Source organism: Cebidichthys violaceus, unplaced genomic scaffold (genome assembly GCF_023349555.1).
Source record: "Cebidichthys violaceus isolate CVI_PGR_0920_01 unplaced genomic scaffold, fCebVio1.0.p SCAF_33, whole genome shotgun sequence".
Taxonomy (NCBI): domain Eukaryota; kingdom Metazoa; phylum Chordata; class Actinopteri; order Perciformes; family Stichaeidae; genus Cebidichthys; species Cebidichthys violaceus.
The window spans coordinates 1,426,437-1,454,158 of NW_027176517.1; the positions used below are offsets into that span (position 1 = coordinate 1,426,437).

A 27,722-nucleotide genomic window follows, 5' to 3' on the forward strand; every position below is an offset into this window, starting at 1 on the left:
GTTAAACAGAGACGTGTTTTCCATTTTTAGGAAGAGAGAATATCAAACGGTTGTGAGAGAAGCAGTTGGGAAGATGAAGCGTCGTCCTCGGGCGCTGTTCCGTTCTGGGGAACCGTTTTGAACAAAGAAAGCGCTAAAAAGGAAGCGAGATGCCGCTTCCTAATTAGAGCTTGAAGGAGTCACTTCAGCTGCTTGAAGCTCCATCAATTTCACGACGCTCAGATGAGATGGCAGAAGACATCGGGGAGCAGTAGGTTTACTACCGAGGGACCGCCACAGGGGGACACGAGGGGAACACCTTTTAATTGGCTCTTTGTCTGGGTTCTACTTTCAGATCTACTCTCTTTAAGTTTTAAAAAGGATTATTGACATCCAGGTTCACTGCGCTCACACTGTGATCTTTGGATGCGGAATCAAGAGTTATAAAGAAGAGCAACAACGAAGACCAATATTAGACAATAATACATATAACAAAGACAAATGAATACAAGCAAAAAGACATGATACGGCATGAATAAAATAATGATCTGATTTAGTTTTAACATGGTTTTTACTGTAAACGTGACAACAAAACACGGACAAACTATGTATTCCTTCATCTGATTTATTGAGCAAACTAGAGTCAGTTCAGGTCAAGGGTCTAATGACAAGCCTAATGAAAACGCTGATTGAATATTGTGTTTATTTATGAATTAAGTGATCAGGTGGAGCCATAAGAAGGCATTGAGATGGAGACACACACACATGGCCAGATGAACAGACGTACTGCTGGACCAAAGCAAACGGAGAGATAATACAGTTAATAATTTACGGCTTATCATTTCTCATCTTATCCATTTTTCATTCCATTTTCATATTGTATCTGTGGGACCGGCCTCTTGTTTCCACAGAAACCGGGTCTAACCAGATGTAACCTTGAGCGGGCCGCATCGCGACGAGACGTTGTTCTCCTTTTTGATCAGATATTCACATCTTTCATATCTCTCTTCTTAGAAGAAACGTTTGTTTTCCTAGCTTTGTTCACTACTGTTTCTGCATATTCATGCATGTCCGGCGTCCTTTCACCATCGCAGCTCAGTGAGAGACTTTCAACGCGGACGGCATCGGGACAAACGTGACACTCGCTCCCAAGGCCCTCGGTGTGAACCGTGTGGGCGTGGCCGACGCTCCATTAGAGGCGTCAGCGGTGTCTACGTCGAGCTGCACTCTTCCCTCGCTCGAGATGGAGCTCCTGTCGGCTCTAAACTACACCGCCACAGTCAGCGTCAGGGCGTCGGCCTGTACAGATGAGTTCTGCAGAGGCAGCCTGGCCTCAATCAGAAATCACCGCCGTTTGTTTGGCGAGTAGCAGGATAATGGAAGCAGACGACTTCTGTCTGAGCAGCGGATGTGAGATGGACGCCTCGGGACAGACGCTGTGGATTTTAGACACTAATGATCTAATGTAAACCACAATCAGAACGAAATACATACAACCAAAAAATGTCAGTTGGAAGACATGATTTCAGTGTTTGTCCATATATATGTATATATGGACAAACACTGAAATCATGTCAGTTAGAAGACATGATTTCAGTGTTTGTCCATATATATATATATATATATATATATATATATATATATGTATGTATATGTATGTGCTAAACAAGAAACATTGAGCTACATTACTAGATACAGTACAAATTGGAACAACAACACAGTCTATTAGTTAATGCCTAAATACAACAGTTAAGTAAGTAAGTAAGAATAGATTTTCAGACAGTTCATTGAAGGACTTTCTGTGTTTCAAATGCCAATTCCAGTTTGTTCAGTAGTTTGACCCTTTGACGTGCGTCCCCACTGACGTCAAGATGCCCACGTTACCCCCGGTTACCACGTCGAGCCGACATGAGAATCCGGGCAGTCGTTACGAGTTCCAGTGAACTTCTGCTTCCACAGGGGGCCCCGTGATTCTACAGCGCTCCCGTCGCTCCCTTCACACCAGCTGCCTTCCTGGATGTTTTACGGCCGCCGCCGCCGCATTCTGATTAAGCTATTTATATGTTCACAACAGAGTAGAAACGGTTTACTGACAAGACGCCATTAAGAGAAAGAAGAGGACTTCCTAATGTCAGCACTAAGAAGCACTTCAGCATTCTTTCTCTTCAACATGCGTGCGGTGTCGCTGGATAAAAGCCCGGTTTGACATCCTCTCCTTCGGCGCCTCTTTGCCCGTTTCACCGCCGACATTTGAAGTCCTGCTGGACTGTGTTCAAACTCCGGGCCTGAGCTTCATCAAAGCAGTGAGAGCCACGCAGCCTCTCTTGTCAGAAAGTCATTAGTAAGTGGGCTCCTTCAACACGCCGGGCTTCTTCTGAACCATTCTTTCCGTTTCAAACCTTGAAAATGTCTCCTTTTGAAATTGTTGAAAGCAATTATGTGCTCAGGTTTGGAGGTGGCGGAGTCGGGTGAGGCGGGGCCACTAACATTTGATTTGGGGAGTACTTTGAAGTAAAAAGGGGACTCAGTGCTGCTACAACAGCATGTGTGTGTGTGTGTGTGTGTGTGTGTGTGTGTGTGTGTGTGTGTGTGTGTGTGGGACATGTGTGCGCCATAATAAATGATTCAGAACGTTGACGCAGTCTTTGAAAGAGAGTTTCTGCTTTAATCTTGCAGACCACAGCAGACCGTGGCGCTGAGGTTACACAAGGATCAGAGCAGCCACCGGAGCGCCGCTGCGCCTGTAATAACAATGTAATAGACGGATATGAAGCCAGAGCAATAACAAAGTATATAAAACAGAACACACTCGCCAGTCAGGCACCAGTGAATGTTTGCTTTGTGACTCCCAACGACAACGTTAAATGTTGATTTTATTGATGCATGAAACAAAAAGACAGCATAATTAGATTCGTAGTATTCCCAATGGCCTGCCCAATAGTCATAGTCATAAATATTCAGCACTGTTCAAAACAATCGCTAAGTGCATAGATGGTCAAACCAGGAGGATCACGAGTGTCTGTTTCTAGATGTGGTCAGCTGGTCGTGGCTTTAAAGTGCTTCAGCTCTTTACATGAAGCGTGTCCAGCTCCACTCGTGGGCTTTTTTCCCCTCACGGATTGTCACTGATTGATCCGTTTGCGTCGATTTCAGATAGGAGTTTGAAGCAGTGCTGATATTGACCTGAGGAACGTGTTTGTTGACACTGAGCATCTGTTATTACCCCCTCTTCCCCCCCCCCCCCGGCTCTATCTGCCCATCTCGACCCACCTCCTCCTGTGCAGGTCCACCTGTTGAAGGACCAGCTGACCGCGGAGGCCACGGCTCGGCTGGAGGCCCAGGCCAGAGTCCACCAGCTGCTGCTGCAGAACAAAGACCTGCTGCAGCACATCTCCCTGCTGGTTAAACAGATTCAGGAGCTGGAGCTCAAGATGTCTGGACCCAACTCCAGTAAGTGGATCACACGAGAGACCCTATGCACACACACACACTGCCTGCTGCAGTTCATACACAGTACATGAGCGCACGCCTGCAGCAACGTCTCATCCCTTCCATCTCCTTTAGATATTCTGATCTCATTGGTCCAGGATAGTAAAGAGACAAGTGAGCAGGAAGGTAACCATTGAAAACATGAATTCTATGTGCATGGGTGATTAACAGCCCGTCAATCATTCACTTAAAATAACCCCTAACCCTATTGACTAGAATAACATTTCTACTATTTCAACAGTAGAAATGTATTCTGCCTTTGGATCAAGTTGGGCATCATAATATTATATCGACAACTCCGGGATGCATCAGCAATATATAAGTAGACACTTGAGAAAGTAACACAAATGATTTGAAGGATTATGATCCAGAATGTTTAAAAGTCATTTAACAAATTCCTGGAAGTGCAAGTGAAATAAATCAAACGGATTGCGGACGCAGATGGCCCCGTTTGGAACGACGCCTCAAGGTCCGTTTCGCAAAACAGACATGGCAATAATGATGTTACAGCAGGGTCCGACGGTCGGCTCCACGCGGCCCGGGTTCTGGTTCCCGGGCCTCCCTTTCCTTCCAGCGGGCCCTAGCGAGTCGGTGTTGGCTCCCAGCGCGGGACTGACGGAGCGGCGAGGCGGAGCTCGGCTCCTGGCATGGGGGGGGGGGGGGGCCGGTGTCCGTTTGCTTCCCCACGATGCAGTCTGAGCCGAGGGAGTTTCTCGGCTCGGTAGATAGACCGGTTCTTAGCAACCAGCCTCTGCATACACTCACACAGAGTGATGGTGCTGCAGACATAGAAAGGCGTCTTCATAGAGATTCCAGCATTAAAGCGTGTGAGACAGGTTCCCCCTCAATGCTCTGTTTATCGTGCACATCACACGTTTTGGAAGCTGTGTGTGTTTTTTCCGTCCGCGACCTCCTGTATCCTCTGTCTCCATCCCAGCAGCCTCACACTTTGTTAAGCCTGTTTGACTAATCAGACGGAGACGATCTTCTCGGCGCTGCCGCGGTCCAGCCGGCCCTCCGGTCGTCACCCTGCGAGAGGCAATCTGCTCTCTGATCGGCCGACATTTGAGAGAGTCGGTGGGGGAAGATGTTGTCTGTTTGCCACCTCTGCATGTTGGACTTTCTTTTTTTAAAAAGACCTCATTTCGCAGAAGGTCAGGAAAACTGTGATGGACGCAAAATATACGATGAAATCTCACAATATACATCCGACATTTTCGATGCAGTAGACCTTAAACACAGATATGCATCAGTTACGGGAGCATTTCAGCTGTAGTGTGTCGGTTTAAGAGTTGGCTCAGCATGGTTATTGACCACAATGTCCACCAAGAGAAAGGTCTATTCCACCGCCTCTTCACGGCGTTCAGTAGACTCCTGCAGCATGGAACCTGGCCTGGCTGGTGAGAAGAGGTCCTCTCGAGGGAATGCTCTTAAAATATATGTTTTGAATTCTGCGATAAGTTTCCAAAGTTGTTAAAATTGTGCGTGTGTGAGTATTACAAAGTGTTGCACAGCTGGAGTATTCTTCTGATAAACCATAAAACACGTGAATCTGTTCCTCCAGCATGACTTCCTGCATCATATTTGATTTCCTCACCGGTACCTTAAACAACACACCTCTGCCCCCCCCCCCCCCCCCCCCCCCCCCGAGCCGCGAGAACTCTGGGCTGCTTTCGGTCGAGTCCCCGCTTGCTTTGTAATGCATCTTTTAATTAGTTTTTCTCGCTCACTCATCGCTCGACCTGAACGCCGCCTTTCACGCTCCACGTGCGTCTGATAAAAACAGCGGCGCAGACTTTAGATTTCCGTCGCACAACAGAGAGGAAACGGATTACACCTGAGGGGCGGTTCCAGACGTTTCTGTGGATATTCTTTTATAGACGCTGCTACTGAAACTACAAACTTCTGTTAGTGTTTAATGCTTCTCGGGGGTCCGTAGCAGAAACATTCCTTCTCTCTGTGAGCTGCAGGTCTGTTCTGTTTCCATAAAGAAGGAAACAAAACACGTTTCGCTGAGCAGCCCCGACGATGATGAAATGCTCTGAAACGTGTTTTCTTTTCATTGCTTACCCAATACAAAACTGATTTATTGGTAACTGAGTGATGGATTTTGTTTCCACCACAATTCACAGATATCTATATCACATACATTATTCTTCTGTCGTGATCCAGCAGCAGGGGTGACGGCGGATGAATTTAAATGGAGGCACAGTGGAGCTTTTGAATGTGGTATGAAATATGATATGTCCTTTATTCCTCCCTTTGCTCATTCATCACTTTTCCTGTCGCGTCTCCTCTCCGCAGTGGGATCTCAGGACAGTCTGTTGGAGATCACCTTCCGGTCAACGGTGCCTCCAGTGATCTGCGACCCCACAACGCCCAAACCCGACGTGTCCGCCCTCAACCTGCCCGCGCTGGGCTCCGCCGACGGGACCGGCAGCGCCTTCCTGTCTTCCAACGGGACTCTGGGAAGCCCCCTAGGTAGGGACAAGTGTCTTCTCAAACTGGAGTGTTTCCGTTTCCTCCCGGGGCCTCCGCCTCCTCAGCTCCCCTCGCCTCCCCCGCCGCACACGGCCGACAGGCCCGAGAGCGGAGGCCGAGAGGTGTCCGGGGGCACGGCGGACTTGTTGTCCCGCGACCTCAAAGCTCTGGGCCGCCTGGACTTTGCCGAGAGGTTTCGCGAGTCGGGCATCGCCTCGGAGTACGAGTCGAACACGGACGACAGCGATGACAATGAGGACGACGGGGAGGACGACGGGGAGGAGGAGGAGGAGGAGGGGGGGATGGAGATCTTTGGCTGGGGGAGGGACGAGGAGACGCTGAGGCTGCTTAACGTTCTCAACAGACAGGGAGCTCCTGACTGTCTGGGGGATGAAATAGCGGTATAACGCACTAACCTGCTCCCCGGAAGAATCAACCGCTTCTGTCCATTCACACAAACTACCCTGTAGGAATAACCATGTAGCGAACTAACCTCTGTCAGACAGTTCTATGTACAGGGCTGACGCCAACATACTGGTGTAATCTAGTGTCTATTGCATAGAAGAGAAAGGAAAGACTCAAAGCAGATGAAGGCATCTCCACTGTAGGCTATAAGAACACTGCCCTCCCCCCCTTCACGTACAAAATCTATATATTTTATTCATCACATTATTTATTTACTATTATTGCTGTGTTGTATTAAGTGTCAGAGCTGTCGGGCGGTCACGGATCAGGGCTCCAGGTTGAGTTAAACAAGGTTTAAAAGTCCTAAACCTGAAGCTGAGGGGAGCCACATGAATGTACGAGGCGGTAGCAGCGACAGTCGGTGCGTGTCGACGGTTCTGCCTGTTGTTTTGCAGTCAAATGCAAGATGGTAATTTGCTTCAAAACTTCAGTCCGAACACACCTGAGGAATATTAGCGTCACGTTAAAGTATCCCTACCGGTCACACCGGTGACGCTCGAGACACAACTGTGTGAATCTAATCGCCAATCTGTGTTCAGGCACACCTGCTCTTTACAGTCTTGTTTCCTTCATTTCGCCTTCAAACCTCAAACTTCCGTACGTCTCTCACACACACACACACACACACACACACACACACACACACACACACACACAGTCTCCTCCCAGCTCTGAGAGTTCTGTAACTAAACCAGGGAGTTCATCTTCAGAGTCTTTCCTCCTTTGAATCTGTGAGTTAGCCTGTCTTTATCGTGGACTTGAACCAAAGGTGGAGGTTAGTTCAGGGCCCAGCTTTCCCTACGACGGGGTCCGGGACCGGAGGGACCGGAGGGACCGGAGGGACCGAGGAGCTCTTTCTTGCTGGAGAGAGAAACTCTTCTGATGAACACTTCAGCCAAATCCAGGAAAGAACGTTATTACTGTCTCTATGTTTGGAAGAGGGGGGACGTCCTCTCTTGAGCTCATAATAATAATAACTATTATTATTCAAAGACTATTTTTAGACAGAAATCTGTGTCTGTACTGTGTGTACAACCTTTGCTTTCTGTGTCGTCCCACAGAAGTGTTGAACTGCTCCCTCTTTGGTCTCCTCACAGTTTGTTGACTTGGTAGTCAGAGCATGTTTGCACTCTCTTCACTTGTCCACCCCCCCCCCCCCCCCCCGAGTTTTAATTTATGTAAAGCCAGGATTAGTTGGACCTCGAGGAATGCTGTTTCTTTCTTTCATTCCTCCCGTAAAACAAAAACTCTTCCCCTCGCGCCAGAAACAGCGGCTCACGGATCGACGGCCAAAAGTGGTCTCTGCGTATCGGCCTCCAAGCACAATGCAGCGTTACAGGGTTCCTTTTGTCTCACGAGGAGAGACGCAGGGTTTTCTTTCTGCGTGCTGCAGCCCCAGATTATCGGAGCACTCCTGTCAAACCGGTGCAGGACTAGCACAGGCCAGTATCTGGCAAAGGGAGGCGCTGCAGAGATCTAAAGGGGAATCAGGCCAGTTCTCAGTGGGCTCACTATCTTCTGCAAAGAGCTTCAGCCCGATAGGATCAATCCAATTGCGTCCAGTAAACCAACTCCCAGTTAACGTCGCTCGCTTTCTGAACACGTTCGTGTGAAAGGATAACAGAGATTCAATCAGAGATGTTATTTCTCTGAAAGTTTGTTTTGGAAATTAGTTTCAACTTTACTTAATCAGTCTCTGTCGAGCGTGGTGGAGTCAGTGGTTCTATCGAAACTACGCGAACGCACAACGATGCCCCATGAATACACGAGCAGCCGCCGTCAAAAGGAGTGGAAATGTCTCCAAAAACCTGCAGAAATAGCTTACATGTGTGTAATGAGGGGAGAGACAGACAGAGACCAACGAAGGTCCGGCTGAACTCAAACCGTGGACATCGTGGTTCATGGACTAAGGTTCCCCATCACTACACTTCTCACTTGGGGTGTTTTGTTTTCATTTATATTGAATCTTCTGCGCATATTTAGCGTTTCTCTCTTTCTGTCGCCGTCCGTCAGAGTTCGTCGGTTCCTCTGAAGTTTGACCCGGACGGCAGGAGACGCAGAGATCAGACCTCTGCTAAACATCCTCCTCTCTGGTCTCATCGTCTAACGTTCTCCTTCTCTTGTTTGGTTTTCTACTCTTGTCTTTTTATAACATGACAATTATAACTGTGACTTTAAGGCGTACAGTTCTGACGCTGCTCCTTCTCCGTTTGAAGGGACAGATGTTTCATCTCCAACCAGCAGCAGAGTTCTAAAAATACCATTTTAAATCACATTTCAGCAAACCGGTGCAATCAACGCCAGGTAATTTGAAATGTAATGAAACAGCCTTTGAAATTGACCCAAAGCTATATTCAGACCTGTTGCTGTGAATCACCAGTTAAACTCGTCTTCACGCTGATATTACAACGGTTTCAAAAAGGTGACCCCCGTTTAATGATTCAATAATCGCGTTTAATCAAAGAACGTCTTACATTATCGGGTGAGAAATGACTTTGACACCAGGCCCAATCACATGGTCGACTTGTGCAGAGAGAGGTTGCCTCGGAAGCCTGGAGACAAGGGAGTTCTGGAGAACGGGTATTATGAAAGTGATTATGTGAAGGTGTCCTGCAAATGTGACAGAACCACACACAAAGTAAACAGAACTAATATGTCAATACGCTGTTTGATGCATCTTTAGCTCGCTGTCACACATGATTTTGTTCAAACTTAAATGCTTAAGACTGAACTTAAAAGTATCTCCACACCAAGTCACCAATAATTTACGATATTCATGCAGAACCACGCCGTTAATATACAAACGACAATACATGAAAGTACTTTTCATAATTGCATTTTATAGACATTTTTGTAGATCTTTTTGTTCTTCTAGCGCAACAAAAAATGTGATTTCATGCAGAATAAAAACCTTTGAGTTTGTTGTTGGACGAGTTTTTAACTAATTAAAACCAAATTAAATCACGAGACATGAGATTGGGGGACAAAGTAATGACATCATGGCAATAGCATCACCCAATAGCATCCAAAAAATCAATAACATTCAAGTCCTGCCTTAAATGTGCTGCCAGGTGGTGAAGCTCACGTCCCGACTCCGTCAATAAGTTGTGTGAAATCAAAACGTCAAAGTTTACTTGTTCTCCATTGCTCTAACGTTAGCATTTTCATTTTGCATCAAACATTGGTCCGAACCCTGAAGTGGTCCTTGAGAATGTGAAGACTTGACTGTATTTTCCTAATATTTCAGTTCCTGTTTTGGACGTGACCATGAGTGTAGAAATAAATCAAAGGGTCCTGACTCTGTCTTCTGTTTCTGCTTCCTGTCCTGGCGGTAGTCCTGTTAACGTGCCTTAACATTTCTTCACGCTGAACCTCTCTTCTGTCTGCAGCCTGCTCTTGACTCGCGTCTCTTTTCTATATGAATGCTCCTTTTCACATCATCTCTATTTCTCTCACATGTGTTTGACCTTCTTCTCCCGTTTGACCTTCTTCTCCCGGCATCTCTGGAGCCCAGCTCTTCCTCAGACCTCTCCAAAATGCCAGCCGTGCTGTAAGCGCTCTCTCGTCGCTGATTCATCCGTTAGCGGTTCGCGCTGCGTGGTTGCGACCCTCTGCCTTTCATCTCGATGGAGATGCTGGAGGTCTGCAACGGCGGTGTGAAGACCTCGTGTTCAGGGGTTCGTAGTGAGATCCCACGCAGAAGCAGAGCGGAGATTGGTTTCTTTTGAGAGTTATTAGGAAAGTTTGAACTCATTCCTGCATCTTTAACTAGTTATTGATTCAGCCTCTAATGAAGTTATAGGATACAGTTGAATTGTAGCATGTGTGTGTGTGTGTGTGTGTGTGTGTGTTTGTGGTTGTTGGTGTGCATATGTGAGAGTGAGGTCAGTTGTGATCATCTAGCTTACTTCAGAGTCACCATAATGGGCTTCTAGCACCCATGACAGACCCTCTGGCTTAATAGATCAGTATCTATTTCTACTGCACAGGACAACTTTGAAGACATTGTCTGATGTCTTTCACACACTTTTTTAGTTTTGAGCGTTATTGAACTCATCATGGAACAAAAAAGATTCTTCTTAAAAAGTACGATTAGAGGCGGGACCACTTGAGAATACATCGTATTCGCTCTTCAAAAGGTCTTTTAAACAATTAAATCTCTCTCTCTCGTCTTTAAGCCGCTGTCAGTCCAGTCCGATCTCAGTCTTTGTCTGTGTCTCAGTTGGTCTCTGTCACACTCTGCGGTCTCCTCCCTCCTCTCAGCATTCATTAGTTGTCTGATGGGGCTTGTCGTCGCCATCTGAGAGCCACGCGTTGCCAACCCGGTCCCTCCGAAGCGGAGCAGGCTTTTGGTGACTCGCATCGATTTCCCCGTCACCGGCATGTGTTGTTGAAACTGGGGTTAACAACAGCGACAGCTCGGGAGCGTCGCAAATCAATACGCTTCTTTACAAAGCTCAGTCTGTCACCTAAAGGGACACACAAGCCACGGTCGGACATACCTACACATACTCGGCTATGACGGGTTCTGGTCTTTAAGGAGTTTTGGGTGAACAGGCTGGGACTTGGGAAAACATCCCCCCCCGTTTCAAGGACGGTGCAGCAGGAACCAAGGGAACCAAGGGGTTTTTAATAAGTAAAAATAAAGTGCAACATAAAACAGTGAGAGGCTAAACTAAAACTAACCAAAACATAAGATCTATAAAACGACTTCCCTATAAAGACGGTGCATCAGATCAGTAAATGTGTTTTGGGGAAGCTGCTTCCAAAAGGTTTGTTTCTTATAAACATCCGTCTCCACCGCCTGTTGACCTCGGCGTGTTTATCACACATCAGCGTCATTTCCTGGTGTCCTCCTAATCTGTGCAGGTGTCCACATGGAGTTCTTTTCAGACTACATCATGCATCTGAGAGCAGCCCCAAAAACAAAACAAATCAGAGTTAGACCCGGCGTGCGCCGCACATCCTCAAACAGCTACCAGGCATTAACTAAGCGTGGCCGTGTGCTGGTGAGGGGCGGCCCGAGGTCGTTTTTTGTTGCCGGCGGAGACGCGAGGAGGCGGCGGGTCGCGTATAAAAACCAACACTCACAAACAGAGCGTCACGGTGCTCAAATTAATGACCACGTCTGCGCCAGAAGAGCAGAGGGAGTAAAGGACTTTAAGAAGCCGAGCTATTAATCCTCACACCTCGGCGTTAACGATCGGAGTCGCACAGGAGTCCGACAAACGCACTGAGGATAGAACGATCTCACAGAACTTATATTAGTGTGTGCTTTAGCATCTAGAGCGGCTCTTACCCAGCCTGCATCTGTCAGCTGTCAGTGTCTTCTAGGGCTGAAAGAATAAGTTGATTAATTAAGAATGCTGTAAGCATTTCATGCAAAAATGCACAAAACGTTTGCTGTGACAAAACAATCATTTGAGGCCTTCACCTTAGTGGATTAAGAAATTGCTTTTTTCAACCTTTCTGACATGTGACTCTAAAGATTAATAGTTGAATCCTTAATGAAAGTAATCCTAACTTCCAGCCCTTAGCGTTTACTGGTCGCTGCCCTCCGCAGCATTACAGTCACACAATTCCCGACCGCATTTTACCATCGGCTCGTCGGATTTCAACCGGCGACCCTCCGCTCACGTCGCTAACCCTTCGGGCTGCAGAGTTGGATTAGACGGTTTTCTTGGAGGCGCTTTTCTTGCGTTTGCCTCGACGTATGCATGCACATTTGGAGGCAGCGGGGACTTGAGAAAAGCTGCCCTCGTGCTCCGACCGGATTTCTGCTTTGATGTTCCCGTGGTGCAGCGCTGGAGGCCGTGCTGCACATAATCTGGAACATGTGGAGCTCCAGATGTGAAGGTCTGAAAGAGCAAAGCGGTCTTGAGTCTCAGCCACATCTGCCCGCCTGTCTTGTCCCGTTCCTTCTCTTTTTAACGCAGCTTCCTTTGTGCTGCTGCATAAATGAGCTGACACAAGAAAGTTGACAACACACAAGCGTTTTAAGTGGAGGTGAATGTCAGCATCGACCTTAAAGAGAACAACTCCCACTGAGGCGAGCAACAACTGAAGGGGAGAGACGAGAGACGCCTTTGATCACCTCTGGCTCTTAGTCGGTAATATTTAGACTTGCCGAGTGCTCGATGCGTCGTATTAAGACTCGTTGGAGCTCCCTGTGTTTACTCCGTCTCGGTAGGAACAAACTCAGATTGACGGATAGTGTTGAACACACAAAGAACTAACAGTTTGTCCCACTTATGAGGCCTTTCATGCCATTGATTAGCTGCCTCGCTGCTTTGTGCCCATGTGGACACATACACTGTGTGCTTTTGTTTGGGGCTGTTTGTCATGGTTTGGACTAGAACCCTTAATTCCAATGGAGGGACATCTTAATTGTGCAGCCTGCAGTGATATTTTAGATAGTCGCGTTCCTCCAAACTTTGTGTCCAACCTCTTACGGCTGAATGGGAGAAAATCCCCGGCGGCAACGCTCCAAAATCACAGACCGAGGGAGGAGGCGGCGGATAAATGGCCGTGGTTTTTGAAATCCATCATCTATCCGCTATCTGGAACCGCTAATCCTTCACCGGGTCAATCCCAGCTGACATCCTGGACGGGTCGCAGGGCTGACTTTACAGAGACAGACAACCACTCACGCTCACAATCACACCTGCCGGCAATTTAGAATGAGCCGAACCTGCATTTCTTTGAACTGTTGGAGGAAGCCGGAGAACCCGAAGATAAGACCCAAGCTAGCATGAGGAGAACATGGAGAACATGCAGACTCCACACAGATGGGCCCAAGACGACCAGCGGGTTTGAAATGACATTTTAAAAAATCACATATCACATACTTTTGGCCATGTAGTGTACCTAATCCTCTACATAACATGAACCTGAACAGCTACAACCTATTCCTTGCTCAAATTAAATTAAATTCTAATCCTAAAATCCTGAATTCACCCTCTGGAAAACCCGGTGTTGGCAGCGTGATTTCACTTTCCTTCACAAACATCCTTACAAGGATTACCGTTCTACAACAGAACCACACAGAGAGTCAGGGAAGAGGAAGTCGGCCTCGTTTGTGGCCACATGTTCTTCTGTGTCTCAGACGCTCACACTCTGGGGAGCCTCGGGGTCAGACAGACAGCGATTTGGCAAATGGCTGAATGAATTATTGATCGGATGACTTTGATAGGGAGGAGACTCGAGGCACCCGAACATGTCTGGCTACAACCATGCGACATGTACGGTAGCTTGCTGTTTTTGGCCTCCTTTTGCTCTGTCCTGTTCTCCTGGCTGAGGATAACCTATGTTTTAGATCATGTTGTTTTAGTGTAGCTCAGCTATGATGTTTGCTCTACAGTATTTCATTATTTTCTGATAATTCACTGCTTCCAGTTGGGTCAGTAGTTTTCCCAGAACGTGTGTGAACGTGTTCCAGCCGCTGGAGTGAACTCATTCCGTGTGGTTGTGGGTTTTTACAGGCATGTGGAGAGCGAAGCAACGAGTACAAGAGAGCGGGCATTCCCAGCTGAGAATGCGTTCCCTTTAATTAGTACATGGCGTGTGCTGTGGCTGCAATGCATTGTGGTCCGATGAGGCCGCGGCAAGTAGAGAAGTTGGCAAAGTATCTCAGCGTCTTTGATGATGGGTTGCTCCCCGTACGCCTTTATTTTGACATCATTTGAAAACAAACAAAGTGAGTCTGAAAAGACCGTCTATAAGGTTTTAGGTTAAATGTCTCGTCTACTATTTGATGAATTGTCCTACCTTTGGTGACCCGTCTCTTTTAATCTAGCGCCATCATCAGGTCAACATGACACTTGGTGGTGCTTTGGTTTGCCAGTATTTCTTGCTGACCTGGCAGAAACTCTCTTGTATCCCCCTGTTCACGCTCCTGTCTGTCCCTAGCCGACCTGTACGTCTGACTCGTCCTGCAGAGAGGACACGCCGATGCCTCCGTCTGCGTCTGTGTCATTGAGAGACGCATCAGTCGGGTACAAGGATGCTCCTGCGGCTCTTTCGGAGTTTGTGGGGAATAACATCATAATTGAATCTCCTTTTTTTTTTCCTAAACGGAGGAAGTGTGCGGCTCAGCTATCCAGCGGGGTCTGCAAGGTCGACGACAGGATGAGAGGCAGAAATACTTTCACATTTAACCGGAACATTAGACTGCTGTAATGATGACGGGGGCGTGGCCGTGGAAAGAGGTTTAAGTACAGCTTTTCCAGTGTTTTCTTGAGCTAACTGAAACAAGCGCTACTGTGTGTGTCAACTGGAGGCAGTACAGTATCAGATCTGTTGTAACTGGACTCATGTTAATACTATTCCAAATGTCAATCCCCCACGATCTGTTTGCAATGCGCTGACCTCCAACTAGACGTGTTTGTATTTTCAGTTTTCAGCTGCAGCTTGAGCTCGTTGCATGTTTAACTATCCTCCATCGTATGGATCACATTGTTTTATCCTGCTGTCATATTATGTCGAAGAGACGCGTCCTAAACTCTTTGCCCTGTCGGACATCGGTCGCTGACTTGACCCGCCGACTTCGCTATAAGCTCGCTCGAGAAGCGCTTCTTCTCGACGGCGAATCTTTGGCCTTTTGTTTGTAATTGTACGTGCACATTGTGATGCGCTGCAGGCCGGATCGATCCTGTCCTGCTAAGAAATGCAATGTGTGCATGTACCAAAAATGCAACACATGTAACACCAAATACATAGTACCGAAGAAGGAGAATTGTTTTGTGTCAGACCCTGCAGCCTCTCTGGTGGTCTGAGGCGTCCTCAAGACGATTTGAGGGCAGGTTGACTCAGCTCATCCTGTTGACAAGAAAGTAATCAGTATTGGATTCAGAGGAGATTATGTGGGATCTTTCATTGCGTGGTCTAAATTCAGTAGCAGAGCTTCATTAGTATTGTGATGGAGGCTTTGACAGTTTTGGTGCCATGTAGTCTAAATACAGTGGGGGACAAACCGGAGGTGTAGTTTGTGGAAAGGTTACTTTAGGTAGAGGAGGAGACAAATCACTTGTGTTAATGGGGCTTCTGTCCCCCCCCTGAGACTGGGAGGCTCAGCCTGTCACCACCAGATAGATGCCGGCTGATGTTTTGCGGGGATGGAATTCGATGTCCGCTGCCCCGCCGCGGTCGCGTTGAGGTAGCGCCTGTTTTAAATGGAGGAGGGCGGGTCGGTTCCTCCTCCTGATGCACCACTAAGTGCAGGAGGAAAAGGCAAATTTGGCTAATAAGATCAGATAAAAGTGAAATGATGTCCGAGGGGGAAATCAGCCTGGAAAGCATGCTGCAGATAAGATGGAGACAGAGAGCTGAAGACGATACAACTAAAGCGTAACATTATATAGTATAGTATATATAGTATATAAATTAAATTTATATGCTACATGATTTAAATGAGTTAAACTATCATTTAATCTGGTGTCTTGTTGGTGTAACTCCTCCTGAGGGAAAAAAAGCTCTTTTCACACTGATCTTCAATATTAAGAGTCTCCTGTGTACAGAAGGTCATGAATATTACATCTGATCCTCCATAAAATTGGAAGCGAAATCCAGACGGGGCCCACTTTCCCGGTAGAAAATGACTAAAAGCCGGCGCAAAGTGACGATGTGACGAGCAGCGTGTCAGCCAGAGTTCAGAACTACTAAATCAGGAACTTCTTCCATTAATCCGGTCCTGCATACGGCCCCTCATCAGGCTGAGGAAGACCCCATACCAGAGCCCAACCACTTTAATCATTCATGTTATAATGAACCTAGGTTAAAAAATTCATGAGGGGCTCTACCTCTGTGTGTGTGTGTGTGTGTGTGTGTGTGTGTGTGTGTGTGTGTGTGTGTGTGTGTGTGTGTGTGTGTGTGTGTAAGACGGGAGACGGGGGTTATTTTTTCTACACTGCTCTCAAATTTCCAACATGATTGGCCTAACATACTGTATATTAATACTTTCCCACACACACACACACACACACACACACATGCATATCTTAATATAGAGAGGAGCTCTAATTTAATACATCAGTGATAATGATCCCGTCTGGCCAGAGGATTAGTGTGTTTGTGTGTTTAAGGTCACTCACGCTGTCTGCCCACCACTTGTCTCTCACATATTCTGCCTTTAGCGTCTCGCTCTGATGGACATATGACTTGAATAGGTTTATTAAATCTCAATTCGAGGACCAGAGAGCTCCAGACCTCTGCATCAGGGACAGCACAGATTCCACAGAGTGTGTTTTGTAGTCGTGCAGGGCTCGGTGTGCGTGAGCTCCGTCTCGGAGACAGGAGCGGGTTACCCTGGGCTAAGAACAAAGCGAGGACTTTGACACTTTGACGGGTGACGCCAAAGCCGAGCCGAGCTAATTACAGCCTCGCGCCGCGCTGCCTGACAGAGTCGAGCCGGAGTCGCAGACAGAGAGGGCGTTTGGAGCTGATTTGGCCAATTACCAGTTCCACACAATGAAAACTGTAATCATAATTACCTCGCGAGTCCTCATCATTCCTCATTAACATAGAGAAAATGACCCCGGAGTGAGAAATACACACTTTTTAGCTGCAGCTGTTGATGATATCCGGTCTAACTCTCTCACATTAGTGTTCGAGCGGGGTGTGCATTTCTTTCCACTTCGTAAAGGTCAGCCGACCTCTTGACTATGCCTTTAAGACTGTGCTTTAGCCACTCCCAGTTTTGTCCAAAAATATCCAGTTTCTGTATATTTTAGAGCGCACAACTTCAAGCGCAGTAACAGAATAGATGAAATTATAATTGTGCTGTAGGATTAAAATCAACGGTCCTTCCGGGACAGGTTTTACAACGTGGTTGGTGTTGCAGAAGGTTGCGTTATCATTTCAGTTGATTCAGCCGACCGCTGCCGGTACATGAGTGGGAGGGAGAGCCCTCTTCTGCAGCTTTGTGAACCATTTTGTTTTGCGCCCCTGAAATCGCTCTTTTCACCGCTTGTGTTTCTCTTCCTCTGCTCTCTGCATCGCTTCCTCTGCAGGGTGACCGATTACATGGGATGAAATTACTGGAATTTAACAACAAGTGTGACAGTTTGGAGGGATTACACATTGGATTACACACTGAAGACAGCCTCTGCTTTTATTGCAACATGAACCTTCTGTGTCTGTTTGTTTCTAATCTCACTGTTGGAATAATGCAGTTAATCTACAGAAGCTCCCGAAGAAAGAAAGGACGCCGCGTTAAATGAACGATAATTATTGCAAAAGCACTTCTGGCGAGTTTGTAATTAAAAGATAACATAACACACAGAATAACATGGACTAAAACGCATGGTGTAATCTGCTGTTACACAGTCTGGCAGAAGTCCTCTGGAGTGGTCGTCTCTTTGGCCTTTACGTTCTCTCTGATTAAGGATTCTTTTGTTCAGAAAATGATGCCCACGGCACCTAAACGTTAACTTCTGTGTCAGTGCTGTGCAGGCGTTTTTGAATTGTTCAAAGATGCTGTGTTAGGTGAGAGGGACAGGTGCATGCTGGCGTTCTGAAAAACAACAGGAAGGCTGTTGTTTTTCCACTGATTTGGCCCCAATTAAGGTATTTAAGCTGCTAATTCTCAATTATAAGTCAATGCTGAACACACGGACACGATGCACATATTGTTAGACTCAATTAGACTTAAGCTTCTCGATAAACATCAGTAAACCCACTTTACGATCATCAGGTGTTCATGAGTTTTACTCAGTTTCAAAATAATCCAGTGATAGCTTTCATATAGGAAGTACTGAAAGCTAATTTAGCATACTTTTAATGATGCCAATTAGCCAAAATGTAAACTTATAGGTTTAATAAACAGGGCTCACAGTGTCAGACACTGAAACGCCCTCCAGTGTATACTAACACTGACAGTACACCATTTTGGTAGTTCTTATGCAAGAGCTTTTATGTTTTTGATTATTATTTATATATTAATATTAATGCAGTTTTTCTTGTTCTGATCTGCTCTTCCACAGTCGAAAAAGTCTAATTGACTGATTTCAATATGCAAGTTGGTGTTTTTGAAGTGTTTTTCAAACTTCCTGCACACTCAAACGCCGTGTATCTTCAGTACATACAATGAAACTAGGACACCGTGCTGTTTTAGTGGTTTTAAAAAACCCTTTCATCAGGTTAATACTTAATTTAATTCACGGTGATTGCTGCGTTTAAAACTGAATGTGTGACAGACCGTGCCAAATTACGCACGGCATTGCTTGATTTAGAACCGTCTTCGTTGGAAAATTCCCTCCGCTGAAGAGGCAGTGCGGGGGATGTAACAATTATTCTCGTTTTAATGCTTCAGTAGGCAAGAAAAGCCACCTGTTTCGTCAGCCTAAATCACTGCTGCACAGAGGGCTGTGTCCCATCTCCACGAGGTGGGAGGACAACGAGTAAAGGGATAGTTTGGTTGTTTTGAAGTGAGGTTGTTTGAGCTACTTATCCATAGTCGGTGTATTAACTTCAACATCACTGGTGCGGTCTATTGTTTTAGGATTTCATGAATGGAATATGTCCAACGTCCCCTCCTTTCACTGCAACTCACTTTGGTGGGGACGAACTGACCTCCAGTCACTGTGGGTATTCTGCAATTTGCACGCAGCACTTTACTCTCCAGACTTTGGGAAAACACCGTATTTGCATTCGTTTCGAGTATTCTGAAGCCTTAAGAGGAAAGAGCTTGAAAAGCTGGCAAAGAGACCATCCAGCAGAGAAGTGGTCATAAATAGTGATGTGTGTGTAAATGAGCCAGACTGAGACACCTGGGCTCATTTCCAAATTGTAAAATGTCATCTTTTCAGCAGCATGGGATGCCAGATGACATGTTAAGAGAAAAAGCATGTGATGTTTAGAATTATAGAAAAGTTTCCCAGACACCATTGTTAAACATCTTCCCTTTCAGGTGTCCTTCATAATGCCCTCTCCTACATTACAATGTCCATCCGTTACTTTTCCATTAGGAGCTGGAAACATGTGGCCTTGTGTGCCGGTGGGATCAATGAGGATGTTTCAGAGCCTGAACAATGTGAAGCTATTGATCCTGAGATCAGTCGATGACCTCGGTGTACAGTCAGTACACCCTGAATGAAGACTTAGTGTGTAAACTAGGTGCCTCTTGAATCCCAGTAGCAAACGGACAATAATGTATTTACATCTACTGTCCGCTCAATGAGTTCTGTTAGCTAAGCTGTTAGCTAACAAACTGAAATAGTCCAGTTAAAACCAGGCTATTGAATATTTTAAGTTTCATCACTGAAAACACAACTTGCTAACAGAAGAAAAACATTTTGCGCATTATAATGACGCATGTAAGACGGCAACTTTTAACCAACGGAAACTGCAGAGACGTGTGGCAAGCAATGCTACTACTAGCTAACAGCTGTGCTAGCTAACCGATAAGAGAATCAATTCGCAGCCAAATATTAATACAGCAACCAATTTATTTAGTAGTGGGTTTAATAAAATAATAACATAGCAAAGATGACAAACCACAGCGACCAGAAAGTGACACAGCAAAATATGGGATTCTAGAAGTGGGGATGTGAAGAGTATGTTAAACTACTGTAGCTGGCGAGCTAACAGCTAACATGCTAAACTCCTGGATGTATTACTCTAAATGGACTAACTGGATCATATATCTCACATTACCTACGACCAATGCAGTCCTTTACGTTTTTTAATGCAGTGCAAATTTACAGAAGAGTAATAGAAGTAAGGCCATCTTCATACATGCATCAGTACATTGACACAGTGGGGATGCAAATGCTATATTCTTTACATTATAAGATAGTAAAACAACACAAAGACACACAATCTACGATATAATTACATTCAGCTCTCTCTCTCTCTCTCTCTCTCTCTCTCTCTCTCTCTCTCTCTCTCTTCTTGAAGTTACTCTAAATGCCCTCTGTATCACGCTGATCCATAATATACCATTTACTCTGGACTTTGGCAAATGTGCGTTTGTAGATCTCTTGATCGGTACAGCAAGTGAAATGCTTGTATGTGCAAAGTGAAGTTAAGGTTGGCTGATTCAACCTAGTTTGATCTGACTCCAATTGGCCATATTTTCTCTCCATTTATCTGGCCAAGACGATGCACCTTTCAGATATGTGTATTCAGGTCAAGACTTTCCGCCATTACCTCCCCACGACTTGTCTTCTTCTAGGAAGACGCGGAACAGCTCAATAATTTGCATCTTTAGGGGTAAATAAAATGATCTGAAATCTGATACTTCTGTCTCATTAAATGCCTTCCGAGAAACATTTTCTCCCCAAGAGGTAAGATCTTCTATCTTAAGTGGATTGACATCCACCTGAGCTCCCCTTTATGTTTTGCTGTTTCTGATCCTGCATTTTGGTCAACTTCCACTTTATTCCCATTGGTGGTGTTTCTATTCATGTGCATGTGTCATTGCAAATGCCTTAAGTGTTGTTGTATGTATTATTCTGTGACCATGACATACAATGTTACATGCACTGCCGTCTGGCCCCAAATGCATTGTATGTATTAAATGAAACGTGACACGACGTGGTCACTTAAAGGAATACTCCACTAAAACGTATCAAATCCTCGCTCCCCTTTAGGCTCGAGACGGGGCCTTTAAAGGTTTGTAGATTGCTTAATTTGTGGAGGACAGCGGCTGTCGTCGGCTTTGATTCACGGCAGTCACAATGGATTCCAATTGAGACTTCAAAAACTACAATTCTACCCACTTCTGCAGTGTAGCTCACTTCTTCTCCGTTGCTCCATACGTTTGATTTACTCCAAACAATTGTTATTCCACCACAAATTGCTAATTCTTCTGGCAACGCTTCAGTGATAAAACAGGTGAGAGGTCAGAAGCAGTGCAGTGAGCGACGTTGTAGAGTGTGAAGAACAGCATTCCTGTATTTTCAGTGGAGTATTCCTTTCATTGAGTTTTTGCATCTCATTCTCAAAGCAAACATCCCATTTGTGTTTAATGCTTGGAGCGTCTGCATCTTTGCAACAACATGTGCCGTTAACAGCAGAAGCACATTTTCTGCTAAGTCCTGTTCTGTGTTTTCCTAATCTTCCTTCCTTTCTCCTGTTTCTCTCCTCCTTTTTTCACAGTCGATCAAAGTATGTTCGAGAACTCCATCGCCCAGCAGCAGAGTCCTCAGACCTCTAGGTCGGGCCAGCCCTCAACCCGGCGCTCCCCAGCATCAGCCAATCACAACCTGGGATCCGGCTCCGTGGACTCTCCGTCCTCTGGTGGCCAACAGAGGCTTAAAAACGCCATCAATCTGGGCAAGGCTGTCGGCGCAAAGGTTAGCACAGCACAAGCGCGTCTCCTCTTCTCCTCTTCGAGATTTGGGTTGTAGTGTTAATTTGAATGTCTTCAGTGTTACATCAGTGGAGCAGATTTCTGTCTTTCCTCATTTTTCATTCAGGTCAACGACTTGTTAAGAAGAAAGGAGCCCAGTCACCTCGGAGACATCGGGGTCACTGAGGTGAACAAGAACGTTGACGCCGTGTGGAGCTGTATGGACCAGCTCAACCAGACCACTGCAAACAGGTACACAGAAAGATCTCAACCCTAAACCTGAACCTAAGATCATCCCAAAGTTTCATTTGCAAACTTGTGCCTCAGACACCTCACTGATTAAATGCATCCTTTTGTAGCACCTTTGTACTGTATGCATTCATTTTTAGGGTGAATATGTAAAAATCACAGAACCTTTCACTCGTTCACTTTAGTGACATAGCCACTGGTAGACATTATCTTATTGTAGGCAAACATATTGAATTACCTGTGCAGAGAGAAGTGTCTATCTCTATATTAAAGCTCGCAGAAAAGGTGAATGATTTAAGAGTGTTCCTGTGAAATGTGGTTTGAATTAATAATGACACATCAAAAAGTTTCCTGTGAGACGTCTGAAATTGAATAAGACTGAACTTTTCAGCTTCTTATACAGTCGAACTGGAAATGCCTTTTAATTGTGTATTCATGAAACACACACACATAGATTCCGGGTTGTCTCTGTGTGTGTGTCTGTATTTGGGGATTTGTTCCAGAAAGCATTGATCTGTCGTCTCTCCTGAAGATCGATCGAGCAGAAGTCATTTCCAGCAATGTGAATAGATTACGTCTCACATACCGGCGGTGATCTGCGAGGATTATTTGACTGGTTCGGACGGGTGAGAGATGAGAGATGTTTTAGCTCATGACGGACTGACTGTTGGATGCAAGCGATGCAGTGGAATGCAGCATTGACCTCATCTGTCACTTATCTTTGAATTGATTCCAGTATTGGATGGTTAATGACATTATCAGAGATTTTGGATGCATGAAATTCAGGAAAAATCAATATGAGAGAGGTTAGAAGCTAAAACGTACCCGTAAAGATCCTCCCCCGTTAGATATCAATACTCGTACTGGAACAGAGGATAAAGGATTAAAATAAATGGAACGATCCATCAAGACTAAGCAGTATACAAAGATGTACATATTACGTAGACGTTGAAGTAAGTTCAGATGCCTTACAATAAAATCCATGAAGTGTTACACGAGACTAGCAGCTAATGCTACGTCCCACGGCCCCGTAACGCCTACCAGCTAGCGGCAGAACTGACAGTGAAGCTTGTGTTGTTCGTATGAGAACATGCACCATCAGTGATGACAATGACCCAGGAGCTGAGGTAAACAGCCCAAAGCACCACTTCAGAGAAAATGGCGTAAGTCATTGCTTTATTTCGGTAACACAACCGCACGTCGTACACGTGGAGCTGAGAGCTGACTGCTCTTCACGTTCTCACACAGCACAGCGGTGCTTATTGAAATGAATTGTCTTTGAGTGCGTCCCCGTCGGCTCCAGGGAACGACGATCCATCCATCCATTATCTTCCGCTTATCTAAATCTGGCGGAGGCCACCACCCACTGGGAACGTGTGTTTGCCTTTGTTCCGAGTATACAGACGTAGCTCTCACTCTGGTTAGACATGGATATGTATCTATACAGCATGTGGACCAGTACCAGAACCTTTGGTGGGACAGTACTTACTTCTGACCTCTTTTTAACTAATTGCCTCGATGTCTCTCGCTTTCTCCTCCTTTCCCCATCACTCTCCACCTCCCGATGTATCCTCTCCTCCTCCAGTCACATCTCCTCCTTTGACTCCTTCCCCCGGCTGGACCCACCACCCCCATCGGGGAAGAAGCGCCTCCCTCGGGCGCTGAAGACCACCCAGGACATGATGATCTCCTCCGACCCCGTTGTCTCCTCTCCGGACCCTGCTGAGTCATCCTCCTTCCTCTCTCCTCCTGACAAGGCGCCGCTCATCGCCAAGGAGGAGCTGAAGAACGGCGAGGAGGAGCAGCAGCAGCGGGGCGAGAAGGAGGACGAGGGATCGGAGGAGCTCACATTGCCTCCAGGCCCGGCGGAGAAGAAATTTGTTGCTGATTGTTGGGAGTTGAAAGGAAGCAACGGCAAAGTTGTTGAAATGGTAGGTGAAGAAGAAGATGTAGTGGAAAACGGAGGCCCTGTAGGAGGCGAAGAGGAGCATCAGCCCCAGCTGCAGCTCTCTGTGCCAGACCTCATCAACAAAGATCCCCCCCTGGAGCCCAGAGCTAATCCCTGCGACGTCTGGCAGAAGGCATCCGGGCCGGACTCCCGGCTGGCCTCCACGCCGTGCTCGGGGAAAACCTCCTGCCGCATCAGCGTGGGCGAGGTTTTCCTGCTGGGGAACGGCGCCCCCTGCAGTAAAGGCAGCGGCGTGAGCGCTGATGATTTAGAGTCCCACCCGGACCTGCTGTCGTTTGAGTAACGAGCACAACCAGAGTCACACACCAGTCCGGTATGTCTCACAAAGTTCTGCTCTTAGTTCCAACGCGAGAGACTGATCACAAGTACTGTGGGTCAAACATTCACTGCCACTTTGACATGTTGAACCCCCCCTGCTCCAGGGTATGCTTTAAGAAGAAAAGGGAACCCGGGCAGGGGCCGGATCCGTTTTTAACTTTTTTTAGCATTTTTTTCCCGATGTGTTTAAATGTACAATGTGGCCCTCCATCACAGCTGAGAGACACTACCAGCTTCTCCCCGATGAAAGGAACACAAAGCTGACCAGCACCACAGAAAGAATGAGCAAGAGCGCAAACGTGTTGGAGGTGAGGGTTCATTACGGTGCAGCGAGAAATCAAATATTAACATTTCAACCATAGAACACGCGACTATTGAGGAATATAATGTCATCGTCGTAGTCTATTTATCATGTTTTAGCTCGTCCGAGGTTTTATAACATGTCATGTCTGCTTTAACGATGCAATAACACCAGATAATGCAATAATGAATGTAATCGATCCCTTTAAACGGGCTGAAAATGTAAAATCCTGTCGACGAATAACTGGCGATCGTAAAAACAACTTCATACTTCATTCTTCCTGAAAAAAGTTAAAGGTTAAAACTCTCTTTTAGAAAATGTATGGGTTCTATTATTTATCAGCATTAAGTTATTATATTATCATGCCATTCATTTCCAGAACCTTTTTTGGACATTTGAGGGATATTTGTTTCACAATTGTCACTTTGTATCCATACTATACAAAAGCTGCTACAATGGAATTACAAACCGCAACTAATATGTGTCATATAGAGATGTAATTAGAATACTAAGTTTTAGCGCCATGCTCATCAGTGTAACAGTACTTCCGGTGGTCTTGAGTGGAAGGAGACGAGAGGGAGAGGCTGAAGGAGCGAGGACGTGTTAGACATGCTTTTTGGGGGAGTTCGCTTTCAGTTCAGTCGTCACAAAATATCCCCAGTCTTCCCTTCTGCTGAGGGAAAGTGTCTGGCTGAACTTAAAGTAGACTCTTATTACACCCCCGAAAAAAAGTGACAGCGAGTCGGGATGAAAGGACGGCTGAGTGGCCGGGCGGCATGTGAAGGGCGGGATGGTGAAGAGTTGTTTTTGAGCAAAAGACAGAGGAGATGATGAGCTGTCAACACAGAGAGATGCATCTTATTCAAGCACATCATTACGTGACAGACCAAAGACAGGAATTAGCAGCTCACAAAGTGTTGTTTTTGTCTTATTGTTACTGTGTGGGGAAAGAAGAAGCAATAATCCATACAGAAGAATTATTTCTCTTTTATTTCCACTTCTTCTGGTAAGGAAACAGTTCAAACCAAAGTTGAAGCATTTTAAACTATTTGATATCATTTCACGTCTTCTTTAAGACCTCTTGAGTTGTGTTCCGCTGACGTTAACGGGAAATAACCTGCGTTTGGTTCAGTCCATATGCTTCAACTTCATCACCGTGTCACCGCAGGTTGTTTCAGCACAATCAAAGTGGACATCTGTATTTTTATGACGTCATTATCTGAGCATCTGACACATATGGAAAGCAGGCTTTACAGATGCCAAATCCAGACCCTAAAAATATCCAGACTTTCTAAAAGAGGTCCTCAAGTGGCCTCTGTAAGTGACCGCTGTGTCCTTGCAAGGGATTTCCTGACTTCAAAAAAAAAAAAAAAAAAAAAGGGCAAGAAATTCCCAGAAGACAGCGAGACGGACACAGGGCCGGCTGTAGTTGTGGTCAGGTCAGAATGAGAGGAATGTGGAGCCGGACTGCTGCAGAAAGGAAGCTTTGTCTCGCTCTGTCCGTCTCCTGTCTCACATACTGCAAATGTCCCCAAATTACTTCTAAAGCAGAAGCCAAACAGCTGACACCCACAGGACAAACCTTTTACTGTCTCCATCCTCAACTTAAAGTTTTTAACTTGAGTTAGATGCAGTGAAACACGCTGCGGTTTCATTTTTCAAAACGTCATATCTCCACTGTATCGGGGTGGCAGAACAAAACAATGCAGTTTGCTTTGCTGGGTCAGACCTCAGTAGTTTGAGGTTTGGATGAACTGTCCCTTCAGAAAGAGTTTCATTATATTATGAAAATAAATGCAGTAAAGAAACCAAAAGTAGAGACTTAAACTAAATGATCTGATTCTGATAATCACCAAAACCTAATCAATCTCCCTTATTGAAGACGTTTTTAAATCGTTTGGATGCCTCAGTACAAATTGAACTCATCTTAAATTCCTTGAAAACCTGGTTTCAAATAGATTTCATTTTTTCACATTAAATATTAATTACAGAAAGTGTTATTTAGTGAGAGTTTAATGTTGCAGCTGTGGTTTTGATCACATCTCGTTGGAAAGAGTTGAACCTGTTGGGTTCATGTTGGACTCCATCACACAACAATCTCTTTTCACGGCCTTAAAAACTTCAAACCTGTTTTATCTCCTAATCTGTCATTTCAGTCTTAGATATGTATTTTAAGCGACACTGTGGTCATTCAGATAAATGCTACACACCTGGATGAACCACAGAGCTTTGGACCGAACCGACCAAAACCAAACGCACGGACTCATCCGCCTGACGACAGCTGCGTATATTTAGTCAGATGGTAGAAGCGGTCCGGTGAGATGGAGGGTTGCTCTGTTTCTTTCCTTTTCAGCAAAGTGTAAAGAGAAGAAGCTAAATGTGTTTGTGAGCCAATCAGAGCAGCTCTGTTCAGTCGTCACGCATGTTTTAAAAACCACTAAAGTTTGTATTGTATTTTTTCTGATGAAGGAACAATGGTGTACATTTTATGGAAATATTCTATCGCTCTTTTTTTTCATATACAATCTCTGTGAATATGCAAATTGGGTCTTGCTCTAACAAATGAAGGAAAGTGATTTATTTTGATATTCAGTCATAGAACGTAGTTCTGGCAATCTGTGGTTCTTTAGATTCATTTGGTAACAGAAACTGCTCTCTGTGTTTGATGTTGAATCTTGTTGTTTGTGAAGCCGGTCGACATCCAGACATGGTGACGAATGAAGGAAGTGAATCGCTGCACATGAAGGCTTTTAACCTGGGACTTTTTACCAATTTATACTCTGCAAATCAAATCTTTACGTTTTTTTATCCAAGATGCAAATATGCTACAGAAATCAAAGTGAATCAATAATTGTTGTGTTTTTTGTTTTATCTTCCTAATGTATCTTTTTTTACAGTGGGGATGTAATAACTCCTGTACTGACTGTAATCATTTTAAACAAAAAAAATAGACCTAATCATGACCTTTATGTTGTGTTTGTGTCTTTTTAAAGATGAGCATCACTTTTTCTTCTCTGCGTAGAACAAGCCTCTCTTCATGTATTCCGGGCATATCCTGTCTTTTATGCATTTCCTTCATCTCGTTCCTGCAACGACAGCAGCCAGACTCCCACTCGGCCCCACCAGTGCACTTCCTGTTTTGACGAAGCTGAAGTCCTTGACAGTTATTTTTCCATCGGAGT

General features: G+C 45.5%; 1 protein-coding gene across 2 annotated transcripts in view; it reads left to right on the top strand.

Annotated features, from left to right (window-relative positions):
- The window catches only part of nos1apa (nitric oxide synthase 1 (neuronal) adaptor protein a), a 119,162-nt gene extending 91,653 nt beyond the window's left edge, over positions 1-27,509 (top strand). For both annotated transcript variants that reach the window (XM_068725119.1, XM_068725121.1), the window contains exons 9-13: positions 3,264-3,429; positions 5,773-5,949; positions 21,511-21,707; positions 21,831-21,955; positions 23,538-27,509. In XM_068725119.1, the coding sequence (XP_068581220.1) occupies positions 3,264-3,429; positions 5,773-5,949; positions 21,511-21,707; positions 21,831-21,955; positions 23,538-24,204 (1,332 nt within the window). In that variant the 3' untranslated portion in view covers positions 24,205-27,509. The remainder of the gene's footprint in view (positions 1-3,263; positions 3,430-5,772; positions 5,950-21,510; positions 21,708-21,830; positions 21,956-23,537) is intronic.
- Positions 27,510-27,722: the final 213 nt, after the last annotated feature.